Raw genomic sequence first — 27,851 nt, forward strand, 5'->3', positions numbered from 1 at the left:
ATAATCAAAAGTAACAATTAATTCATCAGTTTTAAGACTACTGGGATCTTTCAGTCTAAAACAAATTAACAAGGAATGGAAGCTGGAAGACTGTCTAAATTGAAATAAAATGTTGCCAATTCATTTTAATTAAACTACAAGTGAAACAAAGACACAGAATTTGTTCATTTTCAGATCCGAGAAAACCTCCAGAGATATTAGATTTTAAATTTACTGACTACATTTAGTCTGAGTAACAGTAAAAAAAAAAAAAAAAAAAGCTTCAAAGCAGAGCAGACAGCCTTAATGGCTTGTGCTAAACAAGAATAGAGGCGACAATGTTTAAATCTGCTTCTGCTGCCGGTACATGTTCTGTACACCTGCAAGGCTGTCACACTCATGTCATTGTTCTATAATAAAGCACTGAGATGAGTCTGACAGTCTGTTCAAAGAGGACCGATGTGAGCTAGTTAGTTTGATGAGTGCAAAGCTTGTTATATAGCAGCAAAGGGTTATGCTCTATGAAATATGTAAACTGTTAGCACTTAAAAAGATGCAGTGTTGTGATTATAAAATATCTCTTTTTAAGTTGGAGGAGTGGCACTCGGCTCCAGGAAAGGAGTGAATAATCAGTGGGATTTATCGGGAATCACATGTAGGAATAGCTAGGTACAACTCCCAGGGGTCAGAGAAAGGTGATACTCTACCTGTGTTCTGATGTCCATCTTCCACTGCCTCTCCTTCGAGGAAAATTTGGAACAATAAGAGAGTAAGGACAATGATGCACCTGAACCCACAGAACCTGGATACTGCATCAGTACCACCAAGACTCATCTCATACAGTACGAGTACACATTCATCTGACTGCAATGCAGTGTATCACACAAATCCCTGTGGTTATACCTTAGTGCTTAAAATGTATCAGATACTTAAAAAACACGTATATAACACAACGAGCTACACAGACTTTCCATACATAAGGTAATGAAATGACAAAAGCTGATTTGAAGGATATGCTGCAGAGTAGCACTGTTAAAAATTAAAAACACAAACAAAGCCTCAGAATGACTAATGTTTAGGGATATAATGATTTTACCTTTCTTCTCTTTCTTCTCCTCTTCCTCAACACCAGCCCCAAGAAGGGTAAAGATGATTCCAGTCTGCGAGTTGACACCAACTGCAGTCACCACCATACGTCCTGACCCCTCCATAACATGGGTCCCTGAAAGAAGGACAGCGTTGTCATAAAAACACTACACATAATCTATATTTCACTGATTATCTACAGGCCTGTGGAAAATATTTGCTCCCTTACAGGCTTCTTCCATTCTTACGTTTGTCTTACTTTAGTGTTTTAAATCATCTCTCAATTTTTTTTAAACAAAGATAACCTGAATGAACAGAAAATGAAAGATTTTTCTAAAAAATATTTAAATTATTAAACCTAACCCGATTTAAAGCTCTACAAGTAATTGCATTGTTGATGTAAATTGTAAAGTGTAATTATATTTTATCTCACCAACCACACCCAGGTCTAATTACTTCCAGACTTGTAGATTTAAGAAATCATTTAGATATAACCCTCCTCATATAAAGCAGGTGAAAAAATTACATCATGCTTTGATTGAAAAATTAAATTAATAAACAACTAGTCTGGAAAGGATTACAAGGACATTGTTGAAGGGCAAGAACAACAAAAAAAACACACTCCTATTATTTTGTATGAAATGATTCATGTTTGTTGTTTCTGGTTGTTCAAACACAAGTAAACTTGGTGCAGAGTGCAGTTTTTTTTTTTCTAAATAAGGACATCATATAGACAGTGAAATATGGGGTGGTGGAAGTGTGATGGTCTCTGGCTGCTTTATTGCTTCAGGACCCAGACAGCTGGTGTTATCATGATTACTCGTCTCTAGCAGAAAATCTTAAAAGAGAATTTCCAGCAATAAAAAAAAAAGAAAGATAATGAAGGATTTGGAGTGGCCTACTTAATGTTCAAATTAAATCTGAATAAGATATTTTTGCTTAACCTTAAACTTCATGCTCAAAAACCCTCTGAAGTCACAGAGTTAAAATAATTATGCTAAAAAGAGGGGACTGACATTCATCCCGGCAGCATAACAACTAATTTCTAGTTATTGCAAATGATTCATGGCAGTTGTTGTGATGAAAGGTGGAACAACCAGTTATTAGGGTTAAGGGGAATTATTTTTTTTCCACACAGGCCAAAGTTGGTTTGGATAGCTTTTTTTTCTGGAAAAAACAGGGTTCTGTTCAAAATTCTACTTTGTATGATGATCTAAAACGTTTAAGTTTGACAAAACATAAATAAAAATTGGAAATATTTCTTCTTCATAGAATGTTCTTAAACTTTGAATCTCTTAAGCTTTAGGATATATTCAAAACTTCAAACTAAAAAATTTAATCGGTAAAAGTCCTACAGTTTTCAGCACTACCAAAACATTTAAATATTTTGAAATATGCCTTTTTGACATCATGACAAAGTGAATGTGTTTTAAAAGCTTCTTGGATATAAAAAAAAACACCTTCTAGAGATTTTGTTGTTGTTTTTTACTAATATTTAATCAGTGCTGTTACAGGAAATTATGAAATACGCTTTCTGCTTTGCAGAAAGATATGAATCAGAAAAATGTTAAATGTCCTTATTAAAGAAGCTAATCTACATTAAAGTTTTCAAAGCAAGAGTGAATAAATGTGCCAGATACAGATATGTGTCGACTGCAAACTACATTGGCTTCTGTGGAGCGGTGGCACCTTTACACACACTGTACACACACACACACACAAATTCATTAACCTTCGTGAGACGAAGTTGATGTGGGTGAGTCTGAGGCTAATTAAAGCAGCCAGCAAAAAGGCACACGGCTAATCATCCAAAGAGAAAAAAGTTTAACGTGACACCAGATTAGCCCACATTTTTGTTGTCTGTGATATTCCTGGTTTCATATTATTTATCTAATTTTCTTATTATTTAGAATATTTATGCACCAACAGGAAAGTTTACAATGTCGTTGCACATCTTCTGTACAGTGATAATAAAGGCTAATGAACTGTAAAAAGAAACATACGTCTGTGAATTATGGTGATTGAAGTATTATGATACTAAGTTGGAGGTAAAGACTAACAAAACAATATTTTGTATGCTACTTCCACCATCATCTTCTATGGATTTTTAGTTTAGAGTGGACAAAAAAAGAAAAAGAAAAACATTAATTACCTAATTCATAAAGAAACTTTATGGATCAGGCCAGACGGTGATTTAAATTTACTTTCACATTAGAAAAAAATTTGCATCATTTTAAACCCAATAAATACTTGAATAATTAGAGAAGGAAATCAGTATTTGATGATTTGTTAGTTCTTTCACATAAAAAGAAATAAAACTGTCTCAAATGTTATAGTAGCTTAATTAAAAAGGAGTGAGGCCGTACATAAACCAGAATATAACCATTTATCAAAATATGAAAATCACAAATTTGATTGCATGTCTTTGAGTGAAATAAGGCTTACAACCTAGCCAGAATTATGACTCCCACAGAAAATACTGATTGTATCTTTTTCTATTTCTGGCTCTCCACCACCAGGAGAAAGAGCAAAGAGCTGTAAAGAGATGTCGGAGGCAAGACAGACAAATCACCACAAGACTGCAGTGGGCTATTGAGTTAAGCAAGAAGATTAGTGAGACAGTGACGCCTCTTGGTAGTTTTTCAAGACAATAGAACAAATTTAAAATGACCATGATTTGCCACAGTATGGAGCTCCATGTAAAATCCTGTTTTGTGGTTTAAAATAGGATTTTAAACCATACAATCAAAGGAGCTTAAAACACTGCAGGAGCCACATGTCCAAGTCTGTTTTAAGATTCATTTTTAGTATCCGATTGATTTAAAGTAGTGCTTTCTTCAGACCAACATCAACAGAGTAAAGTATGGGGGTGGAAACATGATGATATAAGCTGAGTAGAAAACAATTTAATGTAAAAGCACACTGAAGATGAGTCATATTTATGTCTTTTAAAATTACACTGACCTAAAACACACCACCGGTGCAACAAAATGAAAACTGCAGAATGAATAATAAATCAGAGTCTCTGGGTAACCTAGGCAGCTTTTAGAGTTCTGTTCTACATAAGTAACTTTGGATAAACATGGAGCTTTAAGCTGCCAAGCAATAGCGAGGTAACCAAAATAACTGGAGATTTCCTTCAGAGGAGAGGACCAACATTCTTATAAACCTAGAGAGCAACAACTAGGAACATTTTACAGTAGCACTCAGTAGGGCTGCACGATGACTGTATCATCAAGCAACATCAGCATGTCCAATATTCATACAGCAAAGTATGTTTATATTCCAAGTGTTAGACACTTGCATTTTGCACACTAATGTAAAAAGTACTGAGCCAGTTTGGCAAAGTCTCACAGCAGCAGATCTTCATGCCAGACACAAAGGCATGGCCCAAGATGCTAAAGCTCACACAGTGATGAAAGAAGAGATGAGGAAAAGAGAAAAGAAGAATACAGGCACATATATATCACACTGGATATCATCATTCCAATATAATACAGTTTTCTCCACCAAGTATTAAGAAATGTTTGGCTTCGGAATAAAATAAAAATGTCATTCAATGACATGCAAACAGATGAAATATTAATGAGCGCTCACTTCCTTGAAACTAAGAAAATCCACAGGTGATCATATAATTATTCCTCCAATATATCTATGATGTACATATAAAAAGGGTTCCTACAAACAGAAGAAAAATGCTTAAACACAATCCTTTTCAGTTTAGTTATTTGTTTTTGCTTTGTTTGAAGGTAATATTAAACCACAAACTAATTTCACAGCAGCTTGGCCTATACCTTCCATTAAGGCGTGACCGTCTTCCTGACAGGACTGGGTTTCTTGATCAGTCTATTAGATTTACTGAAGTAACTGACTTCATATGGCATCACATTATAGACCAATTCCCCTTGAATAAACTCTTTTTGACAGCTGGAAACATGGAGGTACTAAAACAAACCCCTCCAACAAAGTAAAGAGGGACCTTTCAAAGGATCAAGATGTCTCTCATTTTTTTTAGAGCGTAAACGATTATGTGAGATTAGTCTATAACCCTTTAAATCTATTTTATGTACATGTTAGGCTCCTGTGATGAGTGGCAAATTTACACAGGCCTACCGACAGAAAAACACAAAACCATTGTACATTTTTCAGAATAAATATTTGTCAAGTGTAGTGTATGATCTGCCTGATACCATCTAGTATAAGTTACAAACATACCAGATAACAACATGGGGTCCTTGTCTGCGGACTTCTTGACGTGATCGGATTCTCCAGTCAGCGATGACTCATCGATTTTTAAGTCATTGCCCTGGATCAACACTCCATCAGCAGGAAGCAGATCACCTGCAGAGCAAAACAAATTTTAAAGTATTAAATATTGTTTATATCAATGGAACTAGAGATGAAGAAGTAGTATTTTTGCTTTCTCCATAGATCTATCTGCTATTAAGTCATTATTCAATTCAAGCCTAAATCTGTATACGTGAAAAGCACTTTATGGCTCTATTTTACTCTCTATTTTAGTTTTTAAAACTAAAATGGCAGGAAAATTAGATAATTTTCAAACATATTTAAGGTGTTAAATGGCTAAAGCTGAGGACCATCTCACACTTACCATATTTAATCTGTGCAATGTCCCCAACTACAATGTCGGCAACAGGCAGCTGTATGACCTGGCTTCCACGGACCACCTGAAACTTCTGCTCCTGCTCGATGCGGCTCTGCAGTCCACGGAACTGCTTCTCCTTCGACCAGTCGTTGAAGGCCGTCACCAGAACCACACACACTACGGACAAGAGGATGGCAGCGCCCTCGATCCAGCCTGCGTCTGCCTCACCCTCATCCTCCACTCCACCGGCTGCTGCACCGCATGCTGTAAAACAAAGGAGAAGCAAGACACAAATGACATATTCATCTCGGGCATTCATCAACGATCGGATTTGACCTGCTTGTTCAGATTATTGCTATAGCCGAAAGGGTCGATGTTGATTATTTCTGTTACCTGTCTACATGTGCAAATCCTACATCTACGAACTGTGCTACACAAAAGGCGAGTATAAAATTAAAACAAACTCTGGCTTAAATAGCCCCATGAGAATCCTCATCTCATTGCCTCATATGCCCTACTTCAAATGCGGCTCTGCATCCTACTGGCTGCACACTGGTAGACGAGGGTATATTGGGGAATGAAACAAGGCCTATTCCCAGTACTCTTTGTGCTTGTTCATGTAATACTCCTGGAGCCATTGTACTCTGGACCAAAAGAAACAAAAAAACAATAAATCCCTTAAGACTCTGCTGGAATTCATTTTTTTCTTTTCTTCAAACTAGATGAGTTCATTCTGTCTAGCTTGATCACTGCACTACAGTCAGCAGAATAGAGTGTGATCTTTGTGCACTGTCCTGAATACAGTTATCAAAAGTTAGCTTATTCTAGATCATTTTGGACATTAGCGCTTCTGGTTAATGATGCTCTATATGCCTTCACATAAAGTTAAATGGTCAAAAACTAGCTCTCTTAAATATTTTTGAACAGTTTTTTAAAAATAGAAGCAAGAAACCGTTTACATGCCCTGTATCTCTTTGTGTTGCCTCGTGATGGACTGGCAACCTGTTGGCATCAGCCCAATTTATGTAATTTGTTGGTTTATTATGATGTTTTTAATTTGTTTGTTTAGAAATGTTGATGTCTGCAGCAGTTCTCTTTGGAGTAATGAAGCAATATACAATCCAACATATTAAACCAAGATATTTACTTCAGTTTTCTTTTTTTTTAGGTATTTTATGGGAATTAAAAATGCCATCTTGCCATCTTTTACTTGATACTGACAATTACAATGAAGCTAAACAGCATCCTCCCAAAAATGATTCAAATTATTTCAAATAATTTGAAAAAATGTGTGCAAAACAAATACAGATGGAAAAACATTTGCAACAACAAAACCTTTCCAGCAAAATATTCTGTAAATCAAGGTGTTTCTAAAGGGAGCAGGAAGAGGAAATGGCTTATCCAGTCCAGTCTTCATACAAGTTCTTAATCAAACTAGTGATTCGATATACAGGAATATCTGTCATGAACGTAGGACCTACCACAAAGGCTTGGGTAATAACATATCTTCTCTTCGGCATTTTCAGCTTCATCTAAGCTTGTAAATCCCTTAAAATGATGACTGAACCCCTGGGCAGGGAAAATGAAGTCCATTACTGTGATAACGAAAGAGGCGATGACTGATGCAGCTGACTCAGCAACTCTTTACTGTCTCTGTCTTCATTTCCTGTTTCATGGCTCACAGAGCTGATGTATGGGTCCTGGGAGCTCAAGGTTATTTCTCCACTCGAAACTTCATTAACCTTTCCAGTACCTTTCCAACATGCGTTTAATACAGTCATAATGTGCACAAATGCTCACACTTTGTGGGCAGAAAAATTAGATATGTGCTTGATGAGTCACTTGACCTCTTAAGGCAGGTGACAAACAAACTAGGACCTGCCTGGCCTGTTAAAAAGAGAGTTTACACAAATGTGGCTGAGAGTGTATCAGTCATGATTACTGGTGGTGAGTCATCGGTTAAATTCCCTGCAACACCGAGAGCATCAGAACTAATGATGCGCGTTTCTCTAATTTTAAACCAACTGGGAGCAAGCTTCACAGGAGGAGATGCCACAGCAGCTGGGTAACTCACCATCTCCACCGGTCTGCCCAGGAGGGTGGTAGAAGGAGAGGCCCAGGGAGATTAGAGCAGCGATCTCCAGGATGATGAGGGTGACATCCTGCAGTGCTTCCCATACCAGCTGTAGAAATGTTTTTGGCTTTTTTGGAGGTATCAGGTTTTTACCAAATAGTTCTTTTCTTTTGTCCAGGTCCGTTTGAACACCTGCAAGACCTGAAAAGGGAACACAACGGCTGTGAGCATAGGTGGGGACATTCATTTAAGGAAAAAAAACAAAAAAACATAACAAAAAAAACATAATAAATATCTAAATGCTAAGCTGTAAATGAATTTCCTGACACTGTTGCTGGTAAACATGTTGATCCCAGACAAATGTGCTCTCAATCACTGCTCTTGATTTTAATTTCCAGGCATTATTCTTTTGCACTCTTTTAACCCTTTATAGTCCCTCCCCTGCCACAAACACACCAACTCTAATTACCAGATTGAGTCATGGTGGGCCACGGATTTCTGCATTCCTTATATAATTCAGCTCAAGCGATAAGGGCCTTTATGCTTTGACCTTATCCACCTACTCATACACTGTGGTCTATTGTGCATAAATATCTTTAGTACGTTAATGTGAAGCGCCTCATGCTGGCTTAAGGCACACTTTACTTTTAGAAAGCAGTTCAGGGATTTTCTTTTCATATGAGCTCAGCGTTGAATTAAAAAGTATAGTTTGGCAAGACCAGTGACTGGTTTTTACAGTTGAAAATTTATGGACGAGTTAATATAATCAAACACTGTTTTAATGAGAAATTACATCTACCTTTAATATAATCTGGACAGTTATCAGTTATTTGGAGTAATTTTATAATAGTAATCTATCGGTGCACATAATTGACATTTTCATTCAGAATGTCCTTTGTTACTAGTTGAGCATTTCTTTAATTAGTTGTCATTAATTGTAAAACCTTGAAGTGCAGTCTTTACATACAAAATAGTAATGTTATCCATTTCTTTACCCTGTCAAGTCAACTGTGGTTGAATAAATTATAGCTGGTAAAGCAAGGAGGACTTTGGTGTGTTGGCTATATGACTGTACTAAGCAGTTTGAGCAAAAGGAGTGGATTTGTGACGCAAATTTAACACTGGAAAAATAATTGATGGTCTTAATTGATGGTTCACTAGAGTCCTTTCGATGAGGGCATAGCGTATTGCTTTTTAATTATTTATATTCATATATGTCAATTGTAAAAAACAATTCACAGTACATGCCATTAGTTTGATGGCTTTATAGTCTGAAAATGGTTTTTGCACTTGGGTTTAGTCTTTTTAAAATAAATTATGGCCCTGTGTGTAAACACTGTAATTGCACCACATCAAAACAATTGAATTGGTTCTAAAACTCTAAAACCAATGCAGTTGTTACACAGTGTATATTGTCTCACTCATATTTGGACAGATGACTACATCTGTCAGCTCCTACACCTTTTCAAACACCCCATGAAAACACTCAAGTGTTCAAATTGTTCAGTAAGCAAATAAGACAGATGGGGTTTGAGCAGATGACTGAGCAGTGCCATGTTAACGTTAACGAGATAAATATGGCTAAACCCAGTTTGTCCTAGCATAAAGGATATATTGGCTGAGACAAAATTACCAAATGATGACAGAAAGACCCACGACTCTGTTCACTTAGCTATTAAAACACATAATAAATAATCAAATAAAAGAGGTATTTTATTTAACAACTGGACATCCTGGCCTTACAGAGAAGAAGTAAAAAAGATTGAAGGACTGAAGGTCAAAACATATTGTACAGTCCATCACTGCAAACTACATTTACATCACATTTTAAGAAATCTCTGAATATTATATTAAGTTGCAATACCAAGTCGGACTCTAACTGTAGCCAACATAATTAATGTTGCTTTTCGGTGCTAAATCATTGTCTTGCTGCTGACTGCACACAAAAGCATTGGCAAGTATTCACGGGAGCTCTCTCTCTTTCTCCCACACAACAATGCACGTTACAGCTGCCTTATGTCATGCATAGTGCGTCACAGGGTCTCCCAGGATTGGCCCGGGATTGCACCTGATAACATCGCTGCTGCTTGACAACGCTCACATCTAAATGCATACGACAGGTGAGAGGACTAGGTACTGTTGCAGAAAATAACCGGTGCTTCAGCAAATCAGACGAGGGGAAGGATGTTGGAAAAGAGCAGGAACATTAAAGAAAGGAATGTTAACATGGCTCACAGTAGACAGAAGGAAGGATGTCTCCTAGCTCCTGTGTTGTGCTGGTTACACATAGATCAGTCTATAAATAGGATCATTAGCTATTCACTTTTAATTATTTCTATGAGACGACCTGGCATGCTCTTCCATTGATCTCCACAGAAGCCTTCTTTACATAACATGTAAACATCTCTGTGTGAATGCATGTGCGTGTATGGCCGGGTCTGTGAGTCGTGACTAGCTACTTGGGCTGTTTTGTGTGTAAGAGAGCTGCGCCAGCATGCCTGTGGTTGCTTACACTATCACATGATAACATCTGAGCTCTTATATTTGCCAATTACCATTGGTCAGATACACACACATAGTGCAGGCATACACAGTGCCTGCACAGAAAAGCATAGATGACAGACGAGTAATGTTTGTGAATATCCGTGCACAGGCACATATAATGATTACAGATATTAGGGTGCAATTTTTTCAAAGTCCCTGCCATTTTTTTAGTTCTGTCTAGAAGACATCAAATACAAGATCTCTTTCCTTTCCGGCCACATTCACAAACATTCACTCCTTAGTGGAAAAAAAAAAAAAACAACCCATAGAAATATCACTATTTTAACCTTTAATAATCAAGAACGGTATCAATTGAAGGGTACCTTTGAATTAAAATACATAGTTGATGCTCTCGCTTTATAAAGCAATCTATGTTGGAATCATTATTCATCGTGTATTATGCTTCACTGTGTTGCAGTTTGGAGTTTCTCACCAATATTCAAACCACATACAAGAGAACAAAGAAAACTTTTTTGCTGTAAAACAATAGCAATAAATAATAATAAATAAAAAAAAGTGCTGTACTTGTGTAACTTTCTTCAATCAGCAATGCACATTTCTCCATATTTGAGTACACTTGTGGATTTAAGCACATTTTAAGAAAATCCAATTCCACAAGCAACTGGATTTTGAATTCAGTTTTTTACTTTTCCTTTAATTACTACTGTGTGATGTTTGACTCTGGAATATTGTTCAGTAATGCTACTTTACAAAACAATTTACTGATGTCCCCTAAAATTGTTTGAGGAAAGAAAATACAACTATAATTTAGATGCTTAAATGCTACTAACAGTAACTACAAAACACATTTGTGGGGTGATTAAAATGCAAGATGCTAACTAATATGTAACATATAACATAGGACATAGCACCCGGTTACTTTTAGAACTGCCTTCATCCTGTCTGGTACAGATTTTCAACAAGATCCCTCAAAGATTTTCATCACAAATATTGCATTTCTAAAATATTTTCATTATTTTATTTTTTTCAATAAGTATTTTGATCATTATTGACTTTTTGTTCCAGTGTTGCATAAAATATGGCCTAACATCATGTAACGGAGAAGAGCACACGTAAAACCCTTTAAATCATTTTCTCACAAAACACTTATTGGTCTTTATTCTCCTCCATTTCTGTAAGATTTCTGACTACCTACAAAACTGTTCTTGGAAACCCAGCAGAGTGTTATCTATATCTGGTTTGTCAAAGGCAGCCTTCCTAGTATCCCATTTTCAGACAAAACTTTATGCCTTCATGCTTGCGTGAGGCAAAATGGGATCTTTTTAATTCAGAGGGAATATGATGGCATATTTTAACAGTTGCCCTTTTTTTGTCAGGGGCTAAAAATAGATCTCCATGGAAACACTATGCATCCCACTCAGAGAACAGAAATACCCACGACTCTGAACCTTGGAGAATGTGTGAATATGTAAGTAAGTGCCGGTTTTGTGTGTCCGTTTTTGGTGAAAGGGAATGTGTGGGCACATGTGCACATGCAGAAAAACACAGAGAAGACTAAAGTGATGTGGTGATATCTCAATTTCCATCAACAGCACAGTTATCAGGAAAATTATACAAAATGTTTAATTTAGTAAAAAAAAAAAAAAAAAATATATATATATATATATATATATATATATATATATATATATATATATACAAATTAGAAACTGCTCATAAATATTTCTGAAATGTCTTGTTAACTACAAAATACACCAAAAATGTCTCCCTTCCCTGTCTCAACTAATTCTGATTTTTCAGATTTGGGAATGGTCAAGTTTTTGGTCAAGTTTAGTATATGTTTGATTCTCTTGGTTACATTAAAAAAATTATCAGCTCAGGCTCTCTACAACAAGCTATTACATTAGTCTTGATCTTATTATATTAATTTATTGAATTGTATCCTGCCTATTTGTGTTCTTGTGTTAGAGTCAGCTTATTCTTGTTTTATTTCTTCCTCTAGCCATATTTTTTGTTGCTGTTTTTAGCTAATTTCTTGGTCACATTTCTATTCCCTGCAAGAAATTGGCAGTCAAAATCTTCATTCCTTGGATTCAAATTTTATTCCTGATTTGATTACTTCATAAATATTTGTTATAAAATTGTCATTTTTCACTGTAACATGACTTCTTTTTTTTGCATTTCCCGTATTTTAAATTTCAGGCATCCCATTTAAAGAAGCTGGTTTACGAGATGCGCCAGGATATTCCAAGACATAATTCAAATTGCATGGTTGACTATTATATCAAGTATGGATCCAGCAGGCCAGACTGATGTAATAGAAACATGTGCTTGTATGACCTTCAACCACTTGGATTATTTGTGAGTCGGTGCATGGGTGTGTATGTGTGGGTGGATGAGTGTATGTGTAAAAATAAGTGTTTGTGTTGTGTGGGTGTATGTGAGCCAGTTTGTCACCTGGAGGTGCACGATAGTGAGAATGGTGGAAAGCCTGCAAGACTCAGCACGCAAAAGCCGCAAAGCACAGGTGGATCTGGCTCTAAAGGTAACAGCAGCCTCAGGCAGACAGGCAAGGTATCAACCCAAGAGCAGCCACACCACTACCTCCCACTTTGCAGGTCAAACCTAGGACCCAGTCCCTTCAGGGGCCCAGGACCTCTGGCAACAAGCCAGCACAGCACAAAGCAGGGAAAACCCCCCACAAAGTGTCAGGTACCAGCCCAGAACAGCAGCAGGACCCCAAAAGGACCAGATCATGGGGGGTACCTGCATGGTGCTCCACAACGCCTGCAAGGTCCATCGTCCTACACATCAGTGTGTGGTGTTGCAGCTGGTGACCACTGAATGTGTGACCACTAAAGTGGTGCTTTAATTGAACAAACAGCGGAGAAAATAGTCAAACTATTTACTGTGACAATGAAAAGTTTTGTCATGGAAAGAAGTTTAACACAATAAACAGTATGATAAATGCCCACCCCTACAAACTTCACAAGAAAAGACAATAGTTCCTTTACTCAAGGTGGGAAGAACAAGATCAAAGTTTTGTGTCTTGACATAAATTTTCACAGTTCTCAAGAATTCCAGTGCAGAACATTCGGGAAGTCCTCTCACAGTAAGTTTTGTATATAATAGTTGGTACCACACAGGAAAAAAAGTTCTATATGGAATGTGTGTAGAACAAACTGGAAGAATCCCCAAACAAGGAATCCTAGTACAAAATGACAAGCTTAGATTCTGGCAACGTATAAGAAAGAGAACAAATTTCTCTGTTTTTGAGGACCATGCGTAGGTATTTATGTTAAGAATTTTCTTGCCAATTTTTGCTTTGTTTTAATGATTAAGGATAAACTTCAGCACAATCCCCCACTCTGTGGTAGAAGGCCATTTCTCTTTGGGACGAGTTGATGTCAGTTGTCGTCATCACACCAACTCATGCGGTATTTGACCGCTGGGCATTGAGCGGTCACAGTCACAAAGGCCAAAGACTCAAGCAAATATACTGCATTGCATGGAAACAAACAAGTGATTTCATGTTGAGTCACTGGGTCACTTGGACATATGAACTCATATGAACACAACATACGTGAATAAATCATTTCTCTGCCAGAGGACAGCCCTTTTTAAATGTTAATGGAGAGGAAAGTGACAATGTGCTTTGTGATACAAAGCCACATTATAAATGTACTGTGGGTGGTAGCACATAAGTTTTACTATAGTATTTATTTATTTTAATAGAAGACAAACAGATGTGAAAGTGTAAGTAACACCCCTCAGAAATCTAAACCCGGATCCCGGCAAATTAAGAAAAAAAATTCAGAAATGAAGGCTTAGCCAAGAGACAGAAACGAGAGTGGGGATGAGTGGATAGGGTGAGTGGGGCTATGATCAGGACAAAATAAGTTCTTTTGTCAACTTATCTACTTTATCGCTATATTTTTTGATTTTTCCAGATTCCTCTAGTTGTTGTTTTTCAAAACAACAACTAGTGATAAATCTAGCAACTCTTTTTCTGTGTTGTTGGAAACTTTTATGGTGACAATGCTCTTCAGCTCAGCTGCAAGAGTTGCCTTTAGCCTCTCCCGCTTCCTCCGTACTGCAGGCAGTCTGACACAGTCATCCGTTCAACGTCATACCTTCACCAACAGTCAGAAAATATCAAGATATGCACGGAAACATCAAAATAAAACCCTAAATAAGACAATGTTGATTTGGGGGTTAGTTTCATTTTAAATATGCACTGCTCTGAACCTTAAAAACTAAAATCACACATTCTGACAATCACCAACTGACCTATAAGACTTGTTACATGTGGAATAATAGACCAATTAACAGCTTCATTTGAACATTTGAACCAAATACTGAACCGACTAAATAAAACTTTTCTTCTGTGCTTTCTTCTGCAAGAGAACACAAATAAGGACGGTCTTCATCTGTCTTCCAAAAACCAAATTAAATGTATGTTGCAATGCAGAAAATAAAGTGAGCCTGTGTGTGTGTATTTGAGCCTGTGGGGGCAGCTGCACAAGTGGGTGAGTTTTGCTGTCAGGTACTGTGGTCCAAGAGCCTGACTCATGTGAGAAATGGAAGAGTGGACTGAAAAGACCAAATATATGGCCATCTCTCTCTCACACACACACACAGGTTTCTCAGTTTGTTACAAGTTTGGCCCATTTCTCTGGACAGAACAGATGCGACTAATTCAGGTTAGCAGGCCTCCTTGCTCACACACACCGTTTCATCTCTGCCTGCAAAAAGTTATAGGACTGAAATCAGGGCTTGTGAAGACCATTTCAAAACATTGAACTTGTTGTCTTTAAGGCACTTTGTAAGTCATTTTGTGTTATGCTTAGGTTCACTGTCCATTAGAAAGACCCATCCATGCTAAGGACTAAACTTTATGGCTAATGTCTTAAAATGTTACTTTAATATTTCCATAATGTTCTTTCTTTATGATGGTGTCCATTTTGTGCATTATGGTACTGTCAGGCTTGCAGGTGCCCCCATTTCCTCTATTCATCTATTACCAGGTTGACTCTTACATGTCACCACCAAAATGGATGCAAGAAAGACACCAGTGTCCTTACGACACCATGTTTTGTACCAAAATACCAGGATTTATGGAGGTGCATAGGGTGTTCCTGATGCCTCGTGTGATTTCTTTTAAATTTTCCATGATATGATAAAGGAAGCAGTTTGAGAGATGTTGCTTCCAAATACCTCAGATTTTGTGACGTAACCAATGAGAATCCTATAAGGGCATGACAACATCATTGCAGCTCCTCCTAATAATTTAAAGGAAGTAAAAAAAGAAAATCTTTGGAAAAAAAAGTCTGTTAATTGTTCTGGTATTTAGCAGAAATAATTTTGGTTAACTTTACTGACCTACAATAAGTTCAGTTTAGCCTGATTTCATGCCCAACACACCAAAAAAGTAATGTATTTTTAATACAGTTTGTGTTTATTTGCAGGTACCAACTGTAAATGTTTTTACTCAAGCCTCTGCGATGAAAATACAAAGAGTAATAAAATCCTTCTTACTGCCTGCTTATTGACTTTATTAGTCATTTGTATCTTTTTTTCCACCATCTGATCTTCAAACACTGTAACTCTAACCAGACCGACTGCCCGACATGTGGACAAAACTTTAATGAGACATCTGTTTACTGGCAGTCTGAGGGCACCAGAGGTGTGTTTGTGCGTGGTAAAGAAAAGAAAAGAGATAGTCAGGGTTTGTTTGGACACGACTGCTTGGTGATAAAGACAAAGTGTAATGGGGTCAGTAACATCATCCTGTAATTCCAGACTGGTCAACCATGTAGTCAGCATAGGCTATCCAAGAATCACTCCTTAGTTTTCATCCATTCATTATCTTTCACTCATTTATTCATCCATGTTATTCCGCTAAATTCTCAATCCGAGGAGAAAAAGTCTCCAGGCATTGCACAGCTCTGTGTTACTGAGTATGTCGTACGTCAGTATCTATAAACCATAAAGTTGCAAGATTAATTGTAATTTTAAATACATTTTTTTTAGGAAACTACAAAGACATGAATGGCTTATTTTCTTTTGTAAAAAAATATTTAAATACTACTAATAAAAAAAATTAAAAAAAACTGCGCTGAAAAGTGATCAAACATCAACTAATTTTGGCTCCACGGCCAAATTTCCAGCCATTTCCATAGAAAACACAAACCAAATTTTTCATCTGCACACAAATAAATTCCATACAAACACAGGCTCATCTCAGCAAGCCTTCCCCCAGGGAGTGAAAAGAGAGAGCATCCGAGGCCAAGAGGCTGAAAGGGAGAGTGACAGTGGTCTATCTGCGGTCTCCCATCTGGGTGTCAGTCTCTGGTTTCGCCCAGGGGCTCAGATAAGCACAACACAATAGGGACAGCTATTAAAATTCAAACTACCAGAGAGAGTAATGAAATAGTCATGATAGGTAAGGGAAATCAACACACTGAGATGCACACCGTATATACGTGGCCAGGAGTGTAGCTGAAGTAGTAAAAATAAAACGCTTTTGTTTGTCCTGAGAACAAGGAAAACAAAAGGAAATCTAAAAAAAATAAATAAATTAAAAAAAACTAAAATGGACGACAACAATAAATATTCTCAGAACTAGCGGCTCTGAACTATATTACATTCCAAAAAAAAGAAAAAGAAAAAAGAAAGAAAAAATTCCTAATTTTAACAGATTCAGATTAGCTGCACCACTGTTAATTCCTCAGAAAGGACCACTGGAAGGAATTAACATGGCTTTATTTATTTTATTTTTTTTATTAACAGGTTTACAGAATGATTCTAAAGATGAACTGAGTATTGTTTGCTTTTTAAAAAGCGTGCACAAAGTAGCCAATAATGACAAAATGTAAAAAAAAAAAATAATAATAATAATTTGCAAGAAAATGTTGATATTTTAAAATAAAAGACGATATATGTTCACACATATGTTCAAGGACCTTTGGTAGGAATGAGAACCTCAAGTTTTCCTGGCTATATCTCTACATGCTTGGCACATCTGCCTCTGGGTGCGTTGTACTTCTTTTGTCTGCAGCTCATCGAAGCTCAGTCAGGCTGGTTGGGCAGCATTGGTACAGATTCTTTTTGAGTCTTTCCAGGAATATTCAATTGGATTGAAGTCTGAACTCTAGCTGGGCAGTATCCCATTTTCTGCCATAAAATAAATGTCCACAGCATGATGATGCCACCACCAAGCTCCAGAGTAGGGATGGTGTTGGCCAGGTGATGAGCAGAGCTTTTTTTTAGACATGACACTTGGATTTCAAACCAAAGAGTTACAGTTTGTTTCATCAGATCAGAGAATATTGGTTCTCTTGATCTGACAATCACTAAGGAGAGTTTTGATTCAGTTCAAGCTGACTGCCATGTCCGTCTGGCAGTAAATCTATTTTATTGATTAATTGCATATAAACATCTAATTTTTGGAAAAACTTGCTTTTCTTTCACCTAAGCACTCCTTGGGATTTTGTAGTTTAGCGTGATGTCAGCCTGCCCACGGCCAGCCACGTTGTTTTTAAAACATGTTTTACAGCTTGTGTTTAGTTGGACTTTGACTTCGGGTCAACTTTCAGAAGGGATAATTGACATAAGAATTAGTTTTCTTTTTTAAAAACATGTTGTATTTGTATTTAAGAAAAAAGAAAGAGAGATAGAGAAAAAAAAAAGATTAAAATCAAAATTCGGGATTTTATTTTTGAGCCATATCACCCAGTCATATTTAGTGCTAAATTGGTTGAACGCACTAGAAATGTATGACCCTCTGGGTGGGTCCTCTGTCTCCACAATGAAAGCTCATCTTAAATAACCATTTGAACGTTTGGCACCTGCCTTATGATGACAGACCTGGAAATAGCTCAATTCAGATCCCATACTCTCTCAGACTAGTTGGGAATATTGCACTCTAGATCAAAACAAAAAAACTAACTCAGGGTGTATTCATGAGTGACACATTGGTCTGCTTTAAAAAGAGTTTGCTTCCCCCAGACTGACCAACTATAGGAAATGTAGGTTGTTACGTCAAACGAAAAAAGGCTGACCAAGGGACTTTTGCAGTGAGAATACATTTTTAAGTAGAACTTTGTTTTTTTCTTTCCAAATATTTTGACTACTGGGCTTTGACTAACAGCAAACAAAACAGTTCTTCCTTCATAAACCGAACTGATATTTAATGCCAACAGACAGTATAACAAATTATTACAAAGTAAAATGTCTTTTTATGAACTACAAGCGTTAGAAAAGGAGTGGGGCAGAAAATTACCCTTTTAAGACAGCCTGGACTTCCAAACAGTTTTTAATTGAGAGAATAGATTATGACAAAAGTCAGAATTATGTCTTTTTGTACAACAAACAGGTTTTGATTTTTGCTCTTTGATTCTGTGCCTTTGGCTAAGTGTTATCGCTGCAGCAGTAACCCTTTTCTCCCAGGCAAGAATGAAAATGCTTAGTATTAGATGCCATTATTCCACTCATCACGAGACAAATAACACAAAGCATACTTGATTGTTCCTTTGACTGATTTTTTTTCCCCAACAAACTCAAAGTAGTATTTGCTATGCTTAAGTAAATGAGCACCATATCTGGTGCAACACTGTATCTGTTTAAGAAATAGTGACCATTTCTTTAGGATAAAACTGTATCTTGGTTGTTCTGCACCACACGGGGGGAAAAAAATGTTTTGTTAAAAAAAACAGAGTGAGAAAAGAACAAAATATAGTCTTCACTCTCAAATCTGCAAATCCAGCTAAAACGTGAGCAAAGCTACTAATTTCTAATTGCTTTGCTTTGCACAGTCTCAGATCAGAATGATGAGGGCAAACAGTGGACTCTATCAAGGCAACGTGTAATTTCCACAATTTTTGTTATACTTAATAAATTCAGGCATAAACTGCACAGCCACAAAGACTGTACAATCAGACTGCTGTGATTCAGAGACCAGGCACCATAAGAACAGGCTAGTGAAGTCTGGCTTTACCTCCATCAATCATCTATGGGGCAGCTGACGTCACTGATGGCCGACATTTCTGTGTGACTGTTTATACTAATCTGTCTCTAAAAATATGTTTGTCTGCATATTCTGCCTTGATTTAGACCAGACATGATGCTTAATAGATATGTGGGTAATAAATGTATTTGTCTAACACTATGCTTAATCACTGTCAGCTAAACTAGCCCCCAATGTAGCTCTCAAGAGACCATCATCAAACCCTTTTATGGAAGTCCAGATTTATTGCACATAATCACCCATCTCAGAGGAAACATTCTGAAAGTCATTATTTCTTTTTAACTGGGTGTGTTCAGCATTTGGGGAAAAATATCTGCTGCTGTTAAATAAGGCATGACAATGATAGTCAACTGTCAGCAACAGCTTTATTAATATATTCTTGCTTAGTAAACTAGAAACACCCACTGATCCCACTGACTAGACTTTAGACAACAAATGTACTTTGTAAATATACTTCTCCCATTTGCTATAAGCTATGAAGTAACTTATTCAATATTAAAGTGATCATTTTTCCTAAAGTGAAACCTTGCTCGAATCCTGTTTTAAATTTTACTGAAATGTATCAAAGTGAATACACAACAAAAATAAATATCAAACTGCGAGCCATGTGAATCCATTCAACCTTCAGTATGTTACCTAACCTATCCTTATCTTACCTAACAGATGAGGACAGATGCGCAGTTGCAAGTGATTCTCTGCTTCATTCAACTTTTTCCATTATGAGACCATTGAAAAATTAAGGAAATATATTCAAACTGGATTAGAAGTTTTTTTTAGTCACATGTGAGAAATGAGCAAAAGGGATATTTACAAAATAAAGTCTTAAATACCTTATTTTAATCCAATGTTTAGGTATGAATTCATACCTAAACTCTTTGGCACAGGCATTTCAGTTACCATTAAATGAAACCAGCTTAGTGCAGAAAGTCGCATATAAAAAGTGCAGAACCCACAGTGTTCTGGCTATCTTTTTAAAGTGGCACCAAAACAAAGCATATTCGAGGGCTCCTAGTCGTCAGTGAAGTCCTTTCTGGAGAAAGAAAGACGGAGTGAGCGAAAGTTTTATGTCAATAGTCCTTAACAGAGATAATGTAAGAGCTGAACTTGATTCCTCACTTGAAAAGACAAGTTGAGCGTCAACATCACTGGGTCCAAGGAAATAAAGCTGAAGGCCCTACCACATTCAGCCAGCACCAAATACCATTTGAGTTTTTCTTGCAGAGTTTATAGCCAACATATGAATATAGTCTGTCAAAATCACAAGTATTTGTTTATTCATTTATTGAGAATCAGCTCCCAGCCAGGTGTGTCGTGCATTTTAACTTCACGCTGCATAAGTACAACCTCTACACATCAAAGTGTTTATCAAAATGATTTAACATTTTTTAAAACCAACTGACAACACAATATTGTTTAATAACAATTATTAAGCTATTTTATTAGAATATAATAAATGCATTAACTGATCAAATATTTCTAAAGCTCATGCATATTTGCAATGAGCATTGTTTAATATGATAAAATATATTAAATGAAACCTTGACTTATTTGTAATTTTAAAAAAAAGATCCCATAAAAACCAAAACATTTGTTTCTCTTGATTTAAGCTAGAGCTTGGGCTTTCGCACATGAATTTTTATAATTACAGAAATAAAGCTTAACAAATTAACAGTGAGTAATGCTCACCTACATACTGATGGGAACTGCAATTTAATTCCCACCATAAAATACTACTGGATGACGGGAATGTTGAACACTACTTTTGCAAGTAAATTTCACATATCCTAGCTGTGATTCTATTTTACACAGTAATCATTACATGTAATTGAATAAGAAATTACTTTAAAAGTAGTTGTAATAATTTACTTCTGAAGTAACACAGGCAAAACACTCTGGGACAAAATGTATTTAATTCCTTTGCTGTGCATTTATAAAATGTCTGCTGTGCTTGTGAAATGTTTGGAAAACCGAATAAATGAATTGTTCTTTGTTTTTTTTTTTCTTTTCTTTTTTTTTCTTTAAAATCTACATTTTATGCAGGGATATCATGATAAACTCAAAATTGTGATATTGCCACATTTTAATGTTTGGGTTTTTCATAGTTGCATAGGAAGACGTTGAAATTCAGTTTGATTTTAAAGGGGCTTTAAGACATCTCATTTCTTACATTGATACATTTTGTATTGCAGTGTTGACTGCTGTGCCAAAATACTGCAAGTCTCCCTCAAGGTCAATACTTTTACACTGCAGAGATCACCTGTGTGATGTATTTATACGTGTACGCACACTCTGTGCCGACAGTGGTTTTGCTCAGAGGAAAATGGCTGTGTATCACTTATAATTGTCCTCTGAGAGTCATTTCTTTCTCCTTTTCTCACTGCATCCCATTTCACTCTACGGGTTCCCCCCCCCCCCCCCCCCGACTTCTTCCAGCCCCTTTACAGAGTCACAAGGGGAAAGAAGGAAAGGGAAGGGCAGACACGAGAGAGGAGAGGAGAGGAAAGGAGAAGCAGAGGAGTTGAAGAGCGGGAGAAATTGTCCTTATTAAGGAGACTGCAGTTCCATGTGAGAGATCCCTTGTGGGACAGAGATTAAATAGACTGCGTCAGAGGGGAACATGCGTGAGGTGCCACAACTGGAGGATGCGATTAGTACGATCATTGAGGAAGGATGGATGAGGATGGATGAGAGGGGATAAAAAGAGGTAAAGACAGAAAGGTGGGATTAAAAAATGGATACGAATGGACAAGGAAAAAGACAGAATACAATAAATAATAGCTAAATGTGTGTGAAACATTAACAGAAAGGAGGGGTGTGAAGATATAAAGGAAGGGCAGAGGGTGGCAAAGCAAAGGGACAAATAGTTTCCTGAGCTGTGTACATAATTCAGACGCAAAACATGAAGTAAAAAAAACACCATTTAACCACTGTGTAGTGAAGTCTGTCATCACAGCAGAATGGCACTAGCACGATAATACAAAAGAAAACAATAACAGAAAGCATGTCCAATCTATTAAACGTCTTTTGATTCCCAACTCTGCAAGAAAACCATGTTTTATTATTTAATATCCAATTTATTTGCAGATGCTCAAACTGACCTGCACATGCTTACAGTCTGTGGGAATGACATTGGAAAAATACAACCAACTGAAAACAAGTGTAAACCCCCAATCACTCAGCATCTTTATCAACAACGTGACCAAAATAATACATTGACATTTGAATTCCATAGGAAAAATGAAGCCAGGGAAAATAAAGTTTTATAAAGATGAAAACAACGCAACCACATGGCGTAGGAGTCAGTCACACAGAACGCGACGATGCATTTGTAAATCAGACATTGATGCATTCTGAGCTAACACATAGCTGACCTTGTTAAAATAAGCTGATGAGGCCAAGATCTCGCACTTCACCAGCAACTGAAACTAAATCTTACTTAGCAATCAGCCATTTCTCTGATACATTTAAGAAGCCCATTTAATTGTTTGTCTTTTGCTGGCCTCATTTAGCACAACCATGTCATGCATCAGAAAACTTACGGTGATGCAAGAAGACTCTGTGGCACGCATCACAAGTTAGAGCTATCTAACCTCAAATTTCCAATGACTCTTGATGGCCATAGATCATTTGTAAAAATTATGTTATGAACTTCGTAATTAGTTTTGCCCTCTGAGTTATAGAGACCTTTGCTCAATGGTGCTCAGTTTACAGTGGCGTTTTAGATAAGCCGTTTAAATTTGGCCTCCAGATGGAATCATGTTGTTCCTCATGCTTGTTTTAAAATGTTTTTCCTCAAGTTTTACAGAGGATCCTTTTCAACTCATTTTGCTTTGATGCAAAGGATGACTTTTTATGATCACCAAAAGCCACACTTATCCCAAGTTTTGTTTTTGCTTTTGCTCTTCTTGAAATTAGGTTATAAATCCCTATTATGGAGATTAAGTTTTGACATCTGTTGATAAAATCCAATTCATCCAATGTCAATGTCTCAAAGCGTCAGAAAAAAAAAGATTTCTGAAGCGTTATCGCAGGCATAATCAAAAATCGGTTTTGTTAAAAAAAGAGGTATTGAGTGTTATGCTAGTCACGTCATGTTTATTTGCATTGCACATTTCAGCCACAAGGCAATTCAAAGTACTTTACACCATAAAATATCAAATTGTCACCATGTAAAACAAGCAAACAGTACATTTTGTCAAATGCCATTATCAAAATCAAACAAATACACATCAAATATGTTGGTAAATGTTCAACTTTTTACTAATCAAAGGCAATTCTAATGGCTCGATTTATTAAAGGAACTCAGTGATTCAGCTGTTTTGTGGTTTTCTGGAAGTTTGTTGCAGATTTGTGTTGAATAAAAGCTGAATGCCGTTTCTCTATGTTTGGTTCTGGCTCCAGGGATGTAGAGCAGACTAGAAACAGAAGACCAGAGTGGTTTGGAAGATAGACACAACAACAACAGGGGTTTAATGTAATTTGGTTCTAAGCCATTCAGTGATTTATAAACTAACAAAAGTATTCTAGGGATCAATGATTACTGTCATTACTAACACAAAAGGCAGGGCATTAGCAATTCCCTTCTTGTCACTTGCTAGATAAATGACAAAGGGATACTTCAGATTCTACCTAAATTTGGTGCAGTCTTTATTTCTCTAAACACAGATTAACATCAGTCAACAGTCAAGGTCACATGAAAACAATGTGCTACTTCTTCAGCTCGATGTGCTACTTTCCCAGCATTTCTTCACATTGCAACTAACTCTGTGAAAGATGTGCGAGTAGAAGGGAGACATGGTGAAGGTTACTGATGTAGAGCAGGTCTATTTAGGCTACACTGCACACTGGCCCATTGGGATGCCAGCGACCGACCAGCTCACGAAAATAGAAATGGGAGCGAAGGAGAAAAGGAAAGGAAAGAGACGTAAGGTGTCGCAAGTGTAGAGTGATGGGAGGTAGAAGCAGATAAAGGGCAAGTCAAAAGGTTGATGGGGAGAAGGTCTGGGGGAACCAAAGGGAGAGGTTGGGAAGTACAAAGGATTTAGGTGAGTAGATATTAATACTAGAATATTCTAATGAAGAGAAAAAATTTGTTGCTTTCCGTAGTGATATTCTAAAAGACACACTGTGACTTATTGTGAAGGACCAGGTATTAATTGATCTAAAAGCCAGTCCTGGTTGGCCTGTCTAAAATCTGACATGTTCAACTGTGACTCTTAGCATTGATAAATTCCTGTTTGGAGTGAAAACACTAGATTTGCCAGATCCAGACAAGAAAATCTAGGTCGTAATCTGACACCAAAACATATTGCCACCAGGGGACAGTGGTAGATTATATTTCACATATCTTCAGTACTCCAACTCATTTATCCATTCCAATAATTCACAAGTTATTTCTAAGCAACTAAATCCCAAAAGAACGTTATATATCCCTAAGATAAATGAGTTGTGAGATATTTTGCTAAAGAATTTGTCATTGTGACAGAATACATCACAAAGGATAAAGTAGCATATTGAAATAAACAACACTGTCAGTACCCACACAGGGAGTCTTTGTGTTCAGAATGGCTATTGTTCAGACAAGCCTTTAAATGCCTGTTCAGTACTTCAGTAACTACTATGCTTCAGCCACTGCATTGTGAGGAGGAACCTGTTTCAACCACAACAAAATGTCACAGAAGCTCAGCGTCCAAATCGGATGCCATTATAATGGGACTGACTGGCTGAAAGATGCAAAAGGACAGTGGAAGACAAGCCTTCTGAAGCAGAGAAAAGGAAACGGACAAATACCGCAAAATCTACATTAAGCTAATGTAAGCACAGCAATGTAAATATTAATCTCTGCTTTGGATGAGCAGCGTACAAAAATATTCACATCCCTTAGGCTTGTTTGAAATTTGTCACAATAAAACAACAAACTTGAGCGTGTTTTATTTCTTCAAACCAGGGATTGGAATTGACAACTACAAAATTCCCACATAATCTATGCCAAACAGATGCTTCTCCGTTGTCAAGTCTCATTCTAACTGGTTAATGTCTGGTTCAGTTTGCAGCATCTCCGTTATGGTCTGTTCCTCATTATCATGGACGTGAATATGGGCGGTAACGTGGGTGGGCCGTGAGCAGGAGTTGTGGTTAGCTCTCCAACGATGTTAGCAGCGACACTCAGCAATGGAGAGCCTTGAGGTTGTGGTTTTAATCGATTCAAATAAACCCCAATATTTCTATTTGTCTTCTGGAGATCCCTTGCTGGCCCAAACATAATTAAACACTTCAAATTAGCTGATTGTTTTGCTACTTATAAAAATAACTATTTTGTAGAAGTTCATTTTTTAAACATATGCATTAAAGCCTTTTTAATTTAGGTAATGCAGTCAAAAGTTGTGAACCACTATCCATGCATTAACTTTATTTCAAAGGAAATTTCAAACAAAGAAAATAATGCACATCGTGTCAAACTAATATTATGTAGTTACGGATTTTTATACCGGGCAGCACAAAGCCATTGTTCCAACAGAACGTTGACCGGAGCTGGACCATTTCTCACTTCTTCATTGCATGCATGTTCTTCAGAGAACTATGCTGCTTGCAAGACTGCATGTGTCGACATGTGTTCCTGGTGCTGCTCATTATTAAACTCACAATTACGTTCCTCTACACTGTGTCGCTCTCAGACAGACGTTATGTCTGCATTTGTTTATTGCAGGAATGTAAATCACAGGCCAAACATTTCAACCACCACAATGTTCTGAGTTAGAACCTCTGTCTTTAAGTAAGATTATTTCACTTATAAAATCTTGTTATAATCTGCCAATAGAACTATGACTTTTCTCCACTAGGAGCTAGACCATAAATACTTTTGTGTTTTTGCAGTGTAAGAAGGGCTACATAAAATATCGAAAGATAATAGGTTAAGGTACAGATCTAAATTTGTTGCATTTAGATCAAGATTGGTTTTATTCCAATCTTGTGATGAAACCACAAGATTGTTTTTTGATCCAACCCTTACTCTGTTCACATAACGGAGTAAGGTTCCCAAACAGAACAAAAATTACAAAGCTACATATAAAAGTGTTTGGCACAAACTTGTAAAAATATGTGGTAAGTTGTGTGACAAAGGTGTTTTTGTCTTGTATGCAGATTTTTTTTGTTAAAAGATTGTTGCATGTACCCATATTCCTTCTATTCCCTTTTGGCAAAGATCTTGATGAGTACGTTCTTAGTCTCTACCACAACATCAAATAGTATTGATGACTTAAGTGCTTTTTCTTCATCCTGGTTCAGCAAAAATAGAAGTGCTTTTATTTCTATTATAAACTTAATGTGCCCTACCCAAAGAAACCTTCCAATGTATTATTACTGCGTTAAACATTCGCTTGATGAAATAGTTGTACTGTTGGTACCAAGCAGTTCACTCTTATCAAAGAATCAGGTCACATTCACAACACGTTCTTGGAAACTAAAATCTAGGTTGACAACTTAGCTTCCAACCCAAGACAGAATCAATGCCATTAACCTGTTGGCTGTCTGACAGCAAAGCCAAGACATCACCTCACCGTTACCTACAAGGTGACACGTGCGTAACATCCTGCCTGCAGGTGTATGGTACAAGGAAGGGGAATACTAAGAAGAGCAAAGAATCAGAGCCAGAGAAACCATTGTCCGTTCTGCATTTTCCCTGAATTGTGGCTCTTGAATGTCTGGTTTCTTCATTGCAGTCAAGCATAAAATGTACAAGAAATACTTAAGCATTCTCTTCAGCAGCTCGAGATACATTTAACCTCTTCTTGTGACAAAGATATGGTAGGTTTACCATTTTTGTTACTTCAGATGCTTTATGTCTTCATGCCTCATAGGATAATAAATTGACCTCAGTGAGGGCATTTTATACAGGGTCAACTGCAGCCTCCTGAGACACAACTTACAAACACATGACAACAAGCATCATCACATATGTTCTACAGAGTAAATATAAAGAGGTACAGAGGACTGTTCTGAATTGGAAACCAGTGGAAGTTTTCAGACAAAAATCAAACATGGCAAAGATGCATCACATCTTGATAATGTACGATCTCAGAAAGAGACATTAAGAAGGTACCACAGAAGAGAAAGTCTGTGTGTCCATTAAATACATCACAGAATATGAATGGAGAAGTTTTGCCATTTCCATCATTGTCTTCTTTGTTTCTTTTTGCTCATTCAATGGGGGGTCTAGACTGCTCGTAAATGTGCCCACATGTTCAACTTTTGTCACCGTTTGCGTCTCGTGTGTTGTGGAAAACATTTGCTTGTTGCTGTTGCTTGTCGCTCCCCTTGTGTCGAGCTCAAGTTCCTGAAGGCCGACTAAAATGTGTTGCCTTTGTTTTGATCTACGTGCAACACATTGAGTTGAACATCTCAAAAAACTGATCAGGAAGTTGACCTAGTCTTCCATAGAGATATTCAAAATGTTCAAAGGTTTTAATACTGACATGCTGTTCAGCTATGAAATGTTAAGCTGGCATATTTAATAAGGATCCTAATCTTTTTGGATTTGTTCCTCCATCTTTCACCATCTTGCTGTCATCCTGTGA

At 37.0% G+C, this 27,851-nt stretch overlaps 1 protein-coding gene across 2 annotated transcripts in view; it reads right to left on the bottom strand.

Moving 5' to 3' along the window:
• The window catches only part of atp2b2 (ATPase plasma membrane Ca2+ transporting 2), a 68,434-nt gene that overhangs the window by 36,928 nt on the left and 3,655 nt on the right, over nucleotides 1-27,851 (bottom strand). Inside the window, exons 2-6 of one of the 2 annotated variants that reach the window (XM_014975102.2) lie at nucleotides 7,746-7,946; nucleotides 5,678-5,935; nucleotides 5,281-5,406; nucleotides 1,076-1,201; nucleotides 687-719 (exon numbers count right to left, since the gene is read on the bottom strand). In XM_014975102.2, coding sequence (XP_014830588.2) covers nucleotides 687-719; nucleotides 1,076-1,201; nucleotides 5,281-5,406; nucleotides 5,678-5,935; nucleotides 7,746-7,946 — 744 coding nt within the window. The remainder of the gene's footprint in view (nucleotides 1-686; nucleotides 720-1,075; nucleotides 1,202-5,280; nucleotides 5,407-5,677; nucleotides 5,936-7,745; nucleotides 7,947-27,851) is intronic. The other variant, XM_088005717.1, reaches the window with a different exon arrangement.

The sequence above is a fragment of the Poecilia mexicana genome, unplaced genomic scaffold, assembly GCF_051168715.1.
Source record: "Poecilia mexicana isolate PSO_F unplaced genomic scaffold, ASM5116871v1 scaffold_5, whole genome shotgun sequence".
NCBI classification, from domain to species: domain Eukaryota; kingdom Metazoa; phylum Chordata; class Actinopteri; order Cyprinodontiformes; family Poeciliidae; genus Poecilia; species Poecilia mexicana.